This window comes from Hetaerina americana, unplaced genomic scaffold (assembly GCF_022747635.1).
Source record: "Hetaerina americana unplaced genomic scaffold, ioHetAmer1.1.p SCAF_9, whole genome shotgun sequence".
In the NCBI taxonomy this organism is placed as follows: Eukaryota; Metazoa; Arthropoda; class Insecta; order Odonata; family Calopterygidae; genus Hetaerina; species Hetaerina americana.
In genome coordinates, this window is record NW_027287538.1 from 22,980,268 (window position 1) to 22,995,473 (window position 15,206).

The 15,206-nt window shown below is 36.5% G+C and overlaps 1 protein-coding gene across 2 annotated transcripts; it reads left to right on the forward strand.

Moving 5' to 3' along the window:
- The first annotated feature begins 3,311 nt into the window (after positions 1 to 3,311).
- Positions 3,312 to 4,491, forward strand: mRpS18A (mitochondrial ribosomal protein S18A). Of its 2 annotated transcripts, XM_071597736.1 has the most exons (5): positions 3,312 to 3,451; positions 3,581 to 3,720; positions 3,837 to 3,960; positions 4,034 to 4,154; positions 4,271 to 4,491. In XM_071597736.1, exons 1-4 carry the CDS (start codon positions 3,346 to 3,348, stop codon positions 4,138 to 4,140), a joined length of 477 nt encoding a protein of 158 aa, XP_071453837.1. In that variant the 5' UTR covers positions 3,312 to 3,345; the 3' UTR covers positions 4,141 to 4,154; positions 4,271 to 4,491. The 2 variants fall into 2 exon arrangements, with proteins under 2 accessions (XP_071453837.1, XP_071453836.1); XM_071597735.1 differs by having other exon boundaries at positions 4,034 to 4,491.
- The last annotated feature ends 10,715 nt before the right edge of the window (positions 4,492 to 15,206 follow it).

The following is a 15,206-nucleotide window of genomic DNA, read 5'->3' on the forward strand; positions in this document are numbered from 1 at the left end:
AGAATATTTTGTTTAGGTATGTAATGTATCAAAAGGACGTGGGATTCAAAGCAGGGGTAGGAATAGGATGTGGATGTTGGACAGAATGACTGGATGAAGGAGGCATGTGGAAATGAAGAGGGGCTTATTGTTATTTATTTATTAAAAATACACATGTGCTAATAGACATTGTCAGGTGGCACACAAGTCCCAAATAATTGCAAAAGATAGTACATAAAACCAGACTTCAAAACACAAATCTCTTTAACAAAACAAGTGAATCCCCATCCCATTTACAGCCATTAATCAGCAAGAAAAAAAAAAGATAAATTAAAAATAAAATTAAGCTATTACATATAATATAATACACCACACATCAATAAAATTATTACATATATGCCTTACATCTATTCTTAAAAGTATACACTCTGTTAGGAAAGGGCTCGAATATTTTTGCAGGTAAGGTGTTCCACTCAACAATTGTTCTATTTAGAAAAGAAAAGTTTTTTTTATTTGTTCTCTGTGCCCGGCATTTTATCTTAAATTTGTGATGCTTTCTGCCTATAAAATTTGGGTTCCCCGCCTCTTTCCTAAGATCTGCCTAAGCTTTCTCCCCCTTCAGAATTCGGAACATTCCGCAAAGTCTGCTTACTTTCCTTCTAGTTTCTAGAGGTTCCCAGCCCAGAGTTTCTAGCATGTCAGACACACTCTCCATCCTCCTATGCTTCCCCTGAACATATCGGGCAGCCTTTCTTTGGACCTTTTCCAGTTTTTTAATATGACCTTCTTCATGAGGGTCCCATACAAGAGAAGTTTACTCTAAAATTGGTCTTACTAGGGTCTGATAAGCCTTCTCCTTGGTTGCTCTAATGCTCCCTTTGAGGTTTCTCATTACCCAATGAAGAGTTTTGAAAGCTTTCTTATAGATGTACTCCACATTTAGCCCCCACCCTAAGTCCTTAGTTAAATATACACCTAAGTATTTGACAGTATCACTTCTAGGAATGACATTTTCTGAGAATTTATATTCCCCATTGTTTCCATTTACCTTATTGCTAAAAGTGATGGATTTGCATTTGCTAACATTAATATCCATCCCATTTTTTGTCACCCAATCGGCCATTTTATTAATGTCCCTTTGAAGTTTGTCACGGTCTCTGTCATTTTCGACTTTCCTGTAGATAATACAGTCGTCTGCAAAAAGTCTAATCTGAGAATTAATATTTATTGGGAGATCATTTATATATATTAAAAACAAGAGCGGGCCAAGTACGCTTCCTTGTGGGACTCCCGATGTTACCCTTGCTTTTTCAGAATACACTTCTCCTAATTTCACCCTAATTGTAAAGAAGGATATCAGGTTGTGTTTTGTTAGGAGAAGGAATTGAATATATCGTTGTACAGTTGTATGGGCTGTGTCCATCCAAAACATACCTTAACCAGTAGAATACCAAATAAGTGTATGTAAAATTTGGTAAAAAATTATATCCATTAAATACTTTCCTATGGAAAGAATTACTCCTTAGCAATGGGTATTTCACATATTCAAAATTAGAAATTTACTTACAAGGCGTTTTAAGCCTTCAAAACATGAATTTGGAAAATATACCATTAGGTAACTACATGTCTCACAGAGCCATATTTTTTGTCTGTGATTTGTGTTTACAATAAGTTTCAGTCAAGAATTTCATTAGTTGACCAGCTTCCATAGTTAAAATGCTGTCATTAATTGGTTTTTGTACCAAAGCTTAAATTTGATCCTATCAAAAACTAACTGAAATGGCAGGGTTATCCTCAGCCACTGTCATAAATACCCCAATAAATGGTTTTAGAAGTATACATTGACATTCTCATGAAATATTCATCTGTGCTGATTTTGAAAAATGTTAGTTTAGTAACTTCAGCCTGTAAGCAACATGCTCAAATTCAACTACCTCCGTGAAGATAAATGTGCACTAAGTCTGTGCAGTTAACATTCTATTTCTCAGGAATTACCGCTCATTAGACAGCTATCAGTCATTTTGGCACCCCTACTTGATTCCCCTTGTGGCATAGCTTCATATGTTTAGTGGACATAAGTTTAATTCCCTCTCAAGTAATTTTTTCAATAGACACTATTATTTTGACATCAAGGCATAATGCTGGAGGTAGCAAAAATAAATAGCCTACAAGAATCATTAAATGTTCAAAATCCATAGAATCAGAGTGGAAAAAACTTTGTGTGGGCCACATCACTTAATGCTTGTTAATGTCCCATTAGCTAAAAGAAACTTGAGCTGACAAGTCCGTAAAAGATGAAATAGTTAACTATATCTATCAGGTATCCACTATGTCATATGTATTATACTTTTGTTCCATGGACACAATCATTAAATTACTTATGTAAAATAAGGGAACAATGTAGCGGAGAGAAAAGTTTGCATTGATGAAAATAGAGAAATGTAAGAAGGCTGCTAGAATGAGCCATATAAAATCTGTGAATAGAGGAGCAATTCCCCAAGGAAATAGCTAAAAGACAAACTACATCAATAGAAGACAAAAGTGGAAATAGGAACTCGTGAACTATACTTTGTAAAGGAGAGGGAACTTTGGACAAGATGAAACAGTAGAAAAAAAGCAAACTCTATAACCAAAATGATAGAGAGGGAGATGAGGGTGCAGGTAGAAGAAGGATAGGTGCACTCATTTTGCTGGTAAAAGTAAGCAAGCAGGACCATATAAAAAAATATCCCAAAGATAAATTGAATGGCCAGGAAGTAGGTCAAATGACAAAGAAAAGAAAGGGCAAGTTAAAATTCCTTTAGTCCTGAAAACAATTTAAAATTATTGATATTTTTTCATTATTGCTAATGATTTTAATCTAATTATAATATCGATATGCCGTATCTCTTTAATGCAAAGAAAAGCAGAAGCAATTAAAGCTCCAAAATGTTCTGTTTTAGATAGGTACTGCTACAAATCTAGCCTTGAGTTCAGATTATGAACAACACGTAATTGTAATTTTATTTAGTTAGGCACAATCCTGCATTGATAAATGACGTTTGGCAGTATTTGACAATCAAAACCCGTCAAAGAGAATAATGTTAGGAACATGTGAGTTGTGGTCCTATCATTATTAATATTTGGAAAATATTCGGATTCAAACGGATGAATCAACAGTTATTATGGATATCCTGCAGAAGACACTGCATTAATTTTTCCGCTCTTATAGAAAATTTTTAAAACATTCCTATTCTTACATAAATTTAGACTTTTCATGCATGCATTGGATCATTCTCACTAATTGTGAATTTGGCAACACCGCAAAAACAAATTACGCTCGAAATATGACATTCGAAAGAAAAAGTTAGTGAAGATAAATAAAGAATGAATTTCTCGAGGCTTATTCGGCAAAACTCTGTAATAAGAAATACTGTGGCTGTATTCCAGCATAGAGGAATATTCACTTCTCAAGCTGTGCAGTTAAAAGAGAGTAAGAGGATTCCACTATTTGCAGCTCTGTGAACATTAGTGATCCCACTTACCAATTGGCTTTGAAAAATTATATCTGAGACTATAATTTGAATGATGCATATAAATTAAGTGTCACGATTTTTTCTAGTTGTTGAGAAGAAAGAAGGTAAAACTTTGATAATAGAAGGTTCAATTGTGCCATCAATTCGTGAGCCTTATCTTTTAAAAGTAAACGAAAACACAGGAGCTTGTCCTGTTTGCCGTTCAGGTCTTGACATCAAACACACGGTGAGTGCATCCTTTGAAATTATTTATGGTGTTACTATACATTAGGAATCAATTCCTTGCCTTGCAACAATACAATACATTACGAATCGTCACAGATATTCGTTCTTACTTTACAGGATGTTCTGATTTTGAGTCAATTTTTGAGACATGATGGATGCATGCTGCCTCGCAGAATCACGGGGCTCTGTAAAAAACAGCAAAAGCGAATATCTGTAATGGTTGCTATGGCTCAAAAAGCAGGTGAGTTGTCAAAAGTTGAATTTAATGGCAAATCAATTTTCTATTCATCCCTGACGACATAATTCATTTTCAGGATTAATGCCGAATATTGCTCCCGCTAACAGTAAACGTGATCCAAGGAAAAGGAGGCAATGGAAAAAATTCAATACATATTTTGACGAAAATACAATTAAGGCATAATGTATATCACCAAAGTGAGCTACCATATGTTTACATCTCCTTCAATTGCGTATAAAGTATTCTTTGTTTAAAGATTATCCCTTTTGATTTCCTCTTCATATCTCATTTCCATACTTTTTTTTTAAACTAGATAAAAGAGATTGAGTACTGGAACATTAAATCGAATTTAAAGAATTCGTATACCTCTTAATGCAGTGAGATCGTCTAATGTATTGGAATGCATGCAGTGATGTTTTTGTGATGCTAAATGACTTAAGCGGATGTGGTTGGTACTAAGATACTACGGTCAAGTATAGTCGATAATTGTCGGGAAAATTGTATAAGATATAAATAAATTTAGTTTGAAACCTTCTCAAGGGTTTTGAAGTGTTATCAGTAAAGAGTAGAATTTCAATCAAATTATTGGTATTCTCCTGTTTAAGATAGGTTTTGGATGGACACATACTATACGATGATACACTCCTCTGCCTCTCTTAACAAAACATGACATGATATCATCTCTACAATAAACCTATCTTAAATTCCACGTGCGTACTTCATTCGTCCCTTCATTACATCCAAAATACATATCCTTTTCCCAAATCATTACCTTTGTTTTGTATGCATAGATTTTTGTCTAATATCATAATGGTTACTCGACGATGAAATAGAGAGGGCATTAAGGGATATGGAACTAAATAAGGCTGTGGGGGTGGATAACATTCCCGTGGAACTTTTAAAATGCTTAGGAAAATGTGGAAGGAAGAGGCTATATGGGCTGATGCATAGTATATATGAGGAAGAAATGTGGCCGGAAGACTTTGGTAGATCAGTGTTAGTTCCTATTCCTGAAAAAATAGAGGCTACATCATGTGAGGACTAGAGAACAATAAGTTTGGTTTCCCACGAAGCTTAAGTTCTCAGAATAATCAGCAAAAAGATGGGGAGGAAGGAAAAAGATTACTTAGGGGATGATCAGTTTGGGTTTAGGAAGGGGAGAGGGATGCGAAGTAATGAGATTGCCCTTGCCCTTTCGCTGTTGCAGTAATGAGATCACTAATCGAGAGGGATATAGAATACAATCAGGAGGTATTTGCCTGTTTTGTAGATTTCGAAAAAGCATTTCATTAAATTGGGAAAAACTAATGAGTATATTGAAGAAAATAGGAATAGATTGGAGGGAAAGGAGGCTAATCCGCAACCTGTACATGTCTCAGACTGCTCAGGTGCGGGTGGGAAACGGGGAGTCAGGATGGCCAGTGTTAGGAAGAGGTGTAAGGCAGGGTTGCCCATTATCACCATTGCTGTTCAACCTGTATGCAGAGGAAATGATTATAGAGGCATGGGAAGAACTGGAGGTAGAAATGAAAGTGGGCGGGGAACTCGTAAAATCAGTTAGGTTTGCTGATGACTAAGCTTTAGTTTGTCAGTCAGCCAAGGGGCTGCAAGCATTGCTGAGTGAATTGGAAATTCAGTGCGACAGGTATGGGATGAGAATCAATATTAATAAAACAAGGGTTATGCGATTTTCTAGAAAGAAAAAAGGCTAAGCTTAACATTAAAATAGGAGGGCAAAAACTAGAGCAGGTAGAACAGTTTACGTATCTCGGCAGTGTTTTGGACCAACACGGTCAAAGTAGTAAGGACGTAAGGAGAAGAATTGCGTTAGGCAAAGAGGCTTTCACAAGGTAGAGGGAGTTGATGATGGGGACGTTGAGTAAGGATGTTAAGAAAAGACTCTTAAAAACTTTTATAAGGAGCGTAGCTGTGTGGCTATGGAAACGTGGTCATTGAAGCAGGAGGATTGACGTAGATTAGATTGGAGGTTTTTGAAATGTGGGTGTGGAGAGGAATGGAGAAGGTGAAATGGACCAAAAGGAAAACAAATTAGGAAGTGCTTGTTATGGTGGGCGAAGAAAGGGGTTCGTTGGGGGAAATCCTATCGAGGCAGGAAAAATGAAGGGCATATTGATCGGTAGTGGGATGTTGAAGACTGTAATAGGCAAACAATAGAGGAGAATATTTGGCAAATGAGGAAAGGGCAGGAACAAGATAGGGATGTTGGATAGGATGAAGGGAGGAAGGAAGTACTCAGAGATGAAGAAAGACCTGATGTAGAGTAAGTTGCTGGATTGTGTTTTGTTAGGAGTCGCAAAATATTTATTTGGTAGTTGTGTCCATCCAAAAATCTACCTTAACCGGTAGATTACCATAATAATTGTAGTGGTTATGCAATGCACCCTGGCTGAGTGACTTGATGACTGGTTGCCCTTGCTGGCTACTTAAGCTTGATAATCCACAAATCTAACCCCACCAACTTTCTTTCCTCTCCCAAGCTCTTCCAATGCTTCACTTATCATTTCATCCCAATTAAAAATTTTGGGAGTAAAAGTATATCACTGTCTTACCTCCCACCCGATCACTACATATCTCAATTCTCTGTATGTTTGCAGCACTTGCCTGGTCTTGTGATATGCCCAGGTTTATACCCCTCCATCTCATACTGTTAATTCCTGCAAAATATTTATCATTTTCACCTTATTTGCTGTCAAATATACCTTGTTTAGAGCGAAAAAATAATAGCATCCTGGTTTCGTTATACAACTCTTTGGATCAGTGATGGCACATTATGTACCCCTACCCTTTCTAAACTGCAAATCATTAACCCCTAAATGTCATTTGGCCTTTCCTCTATCCTTTTGATGATAATGGTAAAGACTGCCTTGTCTGCTTGTGAAATCAAGCTTGTGGTCCTCACATAGTGCTGCTTTTCCAGTTTATGCGATTGGAATTAGTGCTGTTGAAACTGTAACTAACTCGTAGCCAAATTCCTTCCTCGTCAATGCTATGAATGAGCCCATAGAAACTCTTTTCCATGTTTTCCTAACCCTTGACAAGTTTTCTAGGGATGTTATGTGTCTACCCACACAGTCTTACATTCATGTTTATTGGCATATTTTTTATCTTAAAATCAACTATTCCGTCATCTATCCTACCATCACTGACATCATCTTCTTTATATTATTCATCATATAGCACCCATTTCTTCAGTAATATTTCCACATCCTTACACGGGTCCCAATAAGTTTCTTTTGCTCTGTTAGTTTTTTGCCTTAATTTTAATATAATCATTTTTACATTTGAAGTAAGAAGTAATTTATTTCATATTTAAAGTAATCTGTACTGCCTTGACAATATGCGGTAGTTTTGTGGCTGTTCAAAACCCATGATTCATCAGTAAGTACCTAGAATGGTTACCTATACAAAAGAATTTTAAAATGGCCCACAATCTTGAAAATTATTGCAAAAAATATGGACACACGCTGCATTTACCACATGGGAAAGCCTTTTGGCCAGCTACTTAGGAAAAATATGCACAAAGCTGGTCAATCAGAAAAAGGCTCCAAGGAATGAATGCTTATATGCAGTACCATGTAAACAGAGTATTCAATCAAGAAAATGTGCCTGTTAAGGTAGGTCTTGGATTAGAAACTACACATTATGGTCATAATATCACATAAACTTCCTTGTTTTCCCTTGATTATTTCTATCTTTAGTTCTCCTATCCTCAACTGGTGTATAATAAACCTTCAAAAAACCATCCATGTATATGTAAAAAAGATAAAAGTGCATCATTTTCTGAATTCTATTTATGATTTAACAAATTTTTAGGAAAACCCTGGTGACATTAGGTGAGCATTAGCAATTGTTGACAATGCCTCAAAGCAGAAACATTGATGAAAATATATGAAAAATATTTTGGTGGTGATATTTCATGTTGGGTGGTTTGCAGTAGTCAAGGGGTAGAGCATTTGACTACTGAATGGAGGCCCTGGATTTGATTCCCCGGCTAGCCTCCCTGGGCACCCTCGGCTTTACAAAATGTGTGATATTTTGGGTCCTAGATCTTCCTGGGAAACCATGACTGCCCCAGGGAAAGGCACTGGCCCCCTTTCCCTGATGTGTGAATTTCACACGCCGTCAGGCTTAGTACTGGGTGAACTCTGCCGTCACCTACCAAACGGACCTTTGGGTTGATTAAAGTGTTTATGGTTTTTTAGTATACATTGCTGAAACTAGGGAACCCACCCCTATTGAAAGGTCTCCTCCCCTCCAAAGGAAAAACTGCCATTGAATCATTCCACGGATTTTTGGGTCAACATCTTACATAATCAAGAACATGAAATGTGACATTGTTAATTATATTCCTTTGTCATTGTATGTCTCTAGTTTTATTTTATTTATTAGGTAATCTACCGGTTAATGTAGGCTTTTGGATGGACATAATTACTAATTAAATAATTTGTGACCCCTAGCAAAGCACAACATCCTACTCTACATCAGGTCCCTCTTCAGCTCTGAGTACTTTCTTCCTCCCTTCATCCCGTCCAACATCCCTATCCTGTTCATTCCCTTTCCTCGTTTGCCTAACATTCTCCCCTCAATTACAGTCTTCAACATCCCGCTGCCGGTCAATAGCCCCTTCATCCACTTTTCCTGCCTTCATAGGATTTCTCCCAACAAACCCCTCTCTTCGCCCACCATACCAAGTACTTCCTCATTTGTTTTCTTCTCTGTCCATTTCACCTTCTCCATTCTCTATTCTTCCATGTCTCAAGTGTATTAACATGAAATAAAATTTATGATGCAGCATAGTGATGGATAATAACTGCAAGTGAAGCAGGATGAGATCTGGAAAGAGCAACAGGAGGTATGCTAGGTCCGCAATGAAAGTGCCTGCACAAGTTATTTCCATTAATCAGCAGATGAGACAGTACAGGCTGGTTTTGCAACCTCATATGTTTTAGGTCAATATAAGCTAGCCACACTACCTATGTGTTAGCACAGTTTGCTTAGATTGTGATTCTAGGTAAAGTAGGTAGTTCATTATGGAGCCAGAGCAGACAATGGAGACTACTTGATATGATTTCTATACAACTGCTAACATGTCTGGGGAGATAGTTATGCCTGCTACAAGAGTACGCCATTGTGGGTACAATCCTTCTTGGGGAGCATGTATTAATTAATTTTATCAATGGAAACAATTTTATCTAAATAATTAACAGTTGTTAGCAATCTTCATAACTGAAACTTAGGGACAATTTGACACTTGTTCAAAGTAATTTGTGTTTTGCTTTTTGACAAAAATAAAATTTCTACAATGAAGTTCCCATTGAAAATTTCATATTTCTTCTAATAGACATCTTACTCTGAAAAAAGTCATGAAAGTCTCTTCACTCCATACAAAATAAACTATATCTTAATTTGCTTCTTCAGATATGTAAAACATGGATTCACTTCCTGCAAAACATTTTTTCATACAAAACTCGCCTAACTTATGGGCCATATAAACTTTGTATCCAATACAGAGCTATATGGATAATATAATGAACCAGAGCTAAAAAATGAGTGTGTTTTCTCAAGATTTTAGGGTAGCAGGTAGTTTTCTGTGATGTTCATTCTTATACAAGTGTTGAATAAGAATTCTGTTGTTCTTTTTTATTAAAATATTATTTCTTACACTCTTGGATTCTAATGAAATGTTTTTTTTAGAATTTTATTTGCTCACTTCAAGTATTTCTGCCACCATTTAGCCTACCAGGCCGTACCTCCATGAATGGGTCAGAATAGTAATATTGCTTGGGACAAAGTGATAGGGAAAATATATAAACTATATACTCAACCATTAACAATGATTGCCAAGAAATAAAAAAAACTGCAAAGTGTATTTCAAAACATATATTATCTGCAATGATTGAGCACCGAGTACTGTCTACTTTGTAATATTAAACTAGTTTCTTAAAGAAACACCTATTGCTAAGTCCATCATAAGAGGTGTGGAAATTTAAAAAAACCAGACTGTTGCCGCTACCGGCAAACAGCAATCTTGCCACCTAGGTTTGAACATGTCTGTGCATATTCATGCTTCCCTCAACCTGAGCTTGATGGGCAAGCTTGTGCATCACTCAGTCTCGCTGTAGCAATTGCCCATTCAAGTCCTTGCACTAGCATCTCTTAAAAAAAAAATGAAAAATGTTCACATGGAGCAAAGAGATTTTGTGTGCTAGAGATGAGTTTTTGATGAAAATGGGCAGAATAATGATGTCATTTATAAAGAATTGCATAATGCAAAAAGTTCTGAAAAAGGTTTTTCATTCAGGATGAATGTTTTCCAAAAAGTTGAATCTGAAGGTGTAGAAATAGCCAATATTTTAATGGAAGGGAGGGAATAGAAGACAAAGACCTTAATTAAAGGCAGTTTCCATCAAGAATCCCTATCTATAAAATAAAGTCACTTGTTCATAATGCTACATACCCAGTAAATAATGGCAAAAATATGGCATACTGGTGAAATCATGACTAGATACATCAATCTTTTTATGAATTTATACAATTGCTTAAGCTAGGAATAATAAATCTGTGTATTGTATAGAGTTAAGGTGCAATGTATTTTTGGCTGCCTTAATTTGCCAAGTTTAGTTGGTTTCAAATAACCCCTTTTTTGAACTCATTTTATTTTTTTAAGAATTCATATAATATCCATTTGATTTATTACTAGGAAAGAAATGGCTTTTATCCTAGTTTTAATCTTAAAAATGTTGTCTACGTGTAATTTCATTGCTTAAAGACTGTATGGTGGGTCGTGATAGTCCAGTGGGTAGAGCGTTGGACTGCTGACTGGAGGGTCCCGGGTTCGATTCCCGGGCAAGGCACTCTGGGCACCTGCAGCTCCACCCAAGCTAAAGTGATTTTTCGGGTACCAGGTCTTCCTGGGAAACCATAACCAGCACAGGGAAAGGAACTGGCCCCCCTACCCTGATGTGTGAATTTTCACACGCCGTATAGGGCTTAGTACTGGGTGATCTCTACCATCACCTACTAAACTGACCTTCGGGTTGATTACTGTGTTTTTGGTTTTAAAGACTGTATGGTACAAAATTATCAAATAATGGAACTCCAATCTCAGGTAAGTTCATAGGAAACGCTTATGATCCCGTTTCGTTTCCATCAATTTCTAATAAAAGCAGCTGGCCATTAATTACATTATATTGTTTTTTTGGTCATGTTCAATCCCTTTACTCTAAAGTTACATTCTCTCGTACTGAAGTGAGGCCCTCCCCACATTAAATGGCATCCCATTGCTCTTATTATCGACCTTGATAAACTTATCACAGCTACTCCTTTCTATGATGTGTGATTGTTGAAATGAACTTAATTTTTATGATGCAGAGATTTGCATTGTTTGTTGCTCACTCCCGGAAGGTAGATGAAGACAAAAAATTCTCAGCAAGCCAAATTTTCGGGGGTCAATGAAGAATTAATCACTACAGGGCCTGGCCATACTACTGAAATGATTGTCATGCCAAGTTATTTATTTTGATATGAATGCTAGTTGAATAGATGGGAGTGATACATTGAGTTTAGCGGTACTGTATGATTCGATTGGACATATTCATTGTTTTTATTGAATTGAGAGAGGTCTGCTTGAAATGTGATGTGTAAAAATGAAAAGAAGAAACTTGACACCCAGTTGCTGCATATCAAATATTAGGGTAATATGGATCGACCCAGAGACCCTGGCTATCACATAAAGTTTTGGCTCAAAACTGTCAAGGCACAAAATGTCTGCCTACAATGTGACAATGCATGTTTACAGTTTGGGATTCTTGAATTCCCCTGTTGTCATATCATGACTAGGAGGAGGTACTGCATGGTCAGGGTAGAGTGGCTTGGTGATGGCTATGGGGAGAACATTTACCTGCGGGAATTGGAGAAGTAGGTGTAACACTTTCTCTATTGGAACTGCTCATTGATTCATTAGAGCTAATTTTACATATGTTGTTTTAATTATTTCCTCATGGGGTCAAGCACTAGGTTTTGGCTAAAAGATGGCTATGTATGCACTCTGGTACCAGGTTGGGAAGAAACTTCCCCATGATTCATTATTCTGTATACTCTCTTGCTGTCCACTTCATTTAGATTAACTGCCTGTTGTGTGGGGATCTCTAATACAGGTATAACCTCCCGGGCCTAGTTTATCCTAGTGCAGGCTGATAAGTGTCTTGGGCTGATTATATTTTTGCACAGATGAAATGAAATTTTTATTTGGAATTTTAAGTGGTATTTTGTACATGATATGTTGTGTTTGTATATGATTCATTCATTACATGATGTGTCATGTTTGATCTATTTCATATTTTTCTAATTGTTGATATTTTGGAATTGCTGAAAGTCTCTTTTTATCCATTGATATTTGCAACTTCATTTTCTTGGGATAGAGGATGAGGTAGTCCAGAGAGTAGAGCACTGGGACCTGAGTCTGGATTCGATTCCATGGGATGCCTCTGGGCCATCTTTACCCGAGCTCTGTGACTCTTTGTGTACCAATTCTTCCTGAAAAAGTATTGGCAGCACAGGGAAAGGTACTGGCCCCTTGTTATTATTCACATGTATGAATTTCTTCTGCTGTTACGCTTAGTACTGGTTAAAGCTCTACCCTCCCAAATCAAACCAACATTTAGGTTTTTACTGTGTTTATTATGGGAAGGATCAACCCCAGCCGTACTCTTAATAGTAGGCAAAGGATATGGTGAGGCAAATTAGAGAGGAAATATAAATTAAAAAATAAGATGATGATATAGGTATATTAGAACAGAACAAACGATCAAAACATAATATGGTAACCAAAATGCTCTGGTTAAGGTGTACTAGATAGCATTGACCCTTGCCCTTATCAAGCACTCACCCAGACAGGGTTTGCGAGAGATTCCTCCCTGCATCAGCGGCTCACCAATCACATGAAATAAAACAAAATAAATGCAAATTAATCACGCACTCTCTAGCTTGGATGTGCTAAATAGCATTTATCCTTGCTAGTCTTAAGCACTCACACACCCAAGGCTTATGAGAAATGTATCCCTGTGCCAGTTGCCTGCCAGTCACTCACTTGCTTGGGTATGCGTAGACCCCCTAATCCTTGCAAATCTCACTCACACAAACAGGCTTTCCATGGAATCTCTTCTGACATTAGTCCTGTAACTCACATTTTGGGAAAGGTAAGGGAGGTGCCCAGAAACTGACACAGTGTTTCGACTGTCAAGCAGTCTTCTTCTGAGAAGGAGTGATGTCATCTTGTGTGTGGTGCAACAGTCAAAAGTAGGGGAGGGAGTTTTTGGGAAATGTCAGGGGGAAGGTGTGGGGAATGGTCACGTTGGGGATTTTGTTATTTGGGGGGGGGGGGAGCAGGAAGCCGTTGTGTGGATAATGGTCAATTAAGTACAATGTAAGCCTAGTCATTAAAGGTAGAATTTTTTTGAGTGGCAATTCTGGTGTTTTACTAAGGAGAATAAGGATGAGGAGATGGGGCCCTGGTCATGGTACATGAGTTTATTTTATGAGCAACATATTTTATTTATTTTTCCTCCAATTTCCATATCCTTTGCCCACTGTTAAGAGTATGGCTGGGATTGATCCTTCCCATTATATTCACATGGCACTAGTTACCATTCTTTTTAATTCATTGATAACTGTGGTTTTTGTTTCATACCTTTTCAACTAAATTTGACAGTCTATTAGCATAAATTTTTATTTTCAATTTAGAAATATTAAAAATTGAATTCGTAAAAATATTTTATATTTTTTATCCATGAGTGTATTTGTAGACATAAAAATATTTGGTTTCAAGACTAAAATGGAGTATTAATATCAAGGGTGACCAAATTGTGGCTCAAGAACCACATGCAGCTCTGTGGTCTCTGGAATGTGGCTCCCTTCTATCAACAGTGAATTATAAGTATGAGGTAATTTATCAATATTTTTAATTTGGTTTCAGAATTTTTTCTTAACTTAAAAGTTATTTTTCAGCCTCCATTTCGAATCTCTACTGTTGTTAGTAATAGGTATTTTGCAGAATTAGGTACATATTTTTCAAAAATCAAGTTTTCACCTTCGATTTGGCTCTTGACCAGTCTGCAAATGTTCAAGATAATGTACAGGTGGCTGTTTTTGTTAGTCATGTTTCTGCTGGTGTAATAATGAAAGAAGAGTTGTTACATTTAATGGCACTCAAAGTATCAACTCATGACGTTGATATCAAGAATGCACTTACTATGATTCTGAAGAACTTTGATATGCCGTTAAACAAACTTGTTGGTATAGCAACTGATGGTGTACCTTCAATGTAATGAAGAAATGCAGATCTCGCCGGCCTTTTAGAAAGGAATCCTGGAATTCCCAAGTTTTTTCCTCTTCATTGCATAATTCATTGTCATCATCTGGTAACTAAATATTTCAAATGTGACAGCTCTGTATAGTGAGGTGGTAGTCAACTTATCAGGCACCTAATAGAGTTGTAGTACTACTTGAATGTTTTTAAAAAAAGGAAAAAAATCATATACACAACTCATGGATGATATTTGGTTGCCGGATTTGATGTGCCAAATTAATATGATGGAATATTTGCAATTTTTAAACTTAGTGCTTTAAGAAATAGGGATAAATCATTCAATCATTTTCTGAGGGTGATTACAAGTTCTCTTGCAATAAAAAAAATGAAAAACGTCAATAATATCAAGATAAGTGTAAATGTATTAGATTTTAGTTAGAGATTTGAAGAATTTATAACCTAGTATTGCATTTTTTTGAATCTGTTCAATTGAAATTGTGATGGTTTCTGATTTCTCAGTCGGTGCTTACTGAAATGCTGAAATAGAATTAATGGAAATTCAAGAAGATCAAGCCTTGAAAATGCATCATAAAGCATCCATACCAGCAATTGAATTTTGGGAATTAATTCCTGAATCAGTCCCAATTTAAGGAACTGTTTGCCGTTTTACCTTGATTTTCGGCTGAACTGATTCCTGTGGATCTCTGTATTCATCTTTGCATTTCATGAAATCTAAGCACCATGCCTTGCTTGAGAATTAACTTCTTATGTTAAAACTGCATATGGCCATAGCAAATCACTAGCCTTACTTGAGATGCCTGGTAAAACAAGTAGAAACTTATCCAACTGAATAATGTACCTTTTTAAAAACCCACTAATTCAATTATTAGTTTTTATTTAGCTGAGAAACAATAAATATATT

Excerpts from the sequence above, each read along its gene's own strand:
- mRpS18A (XM_071597735.1), top strand. The coding sequence starts at position 3,346 with ATGAATTTCTCGAGGCTTATTCGGCAAAACTCTGTAATAAGAAATACT. Across the intron at positions 3,721-3,836 it reads GTCTTGACATCAAACACACG|GATGTTCTGATTTTGAGTCA; the intron begins GTGAGTGCATCC and ends CTTACTTTACAG. Across the intron at positions 3,961-4,033 it reads TGCTATGGCTCAAAAAGCAG|GATTAATGCCGAATATTGCT; the intron begins GTGAGTTGTCAA and ends ATTCATTTTCAG.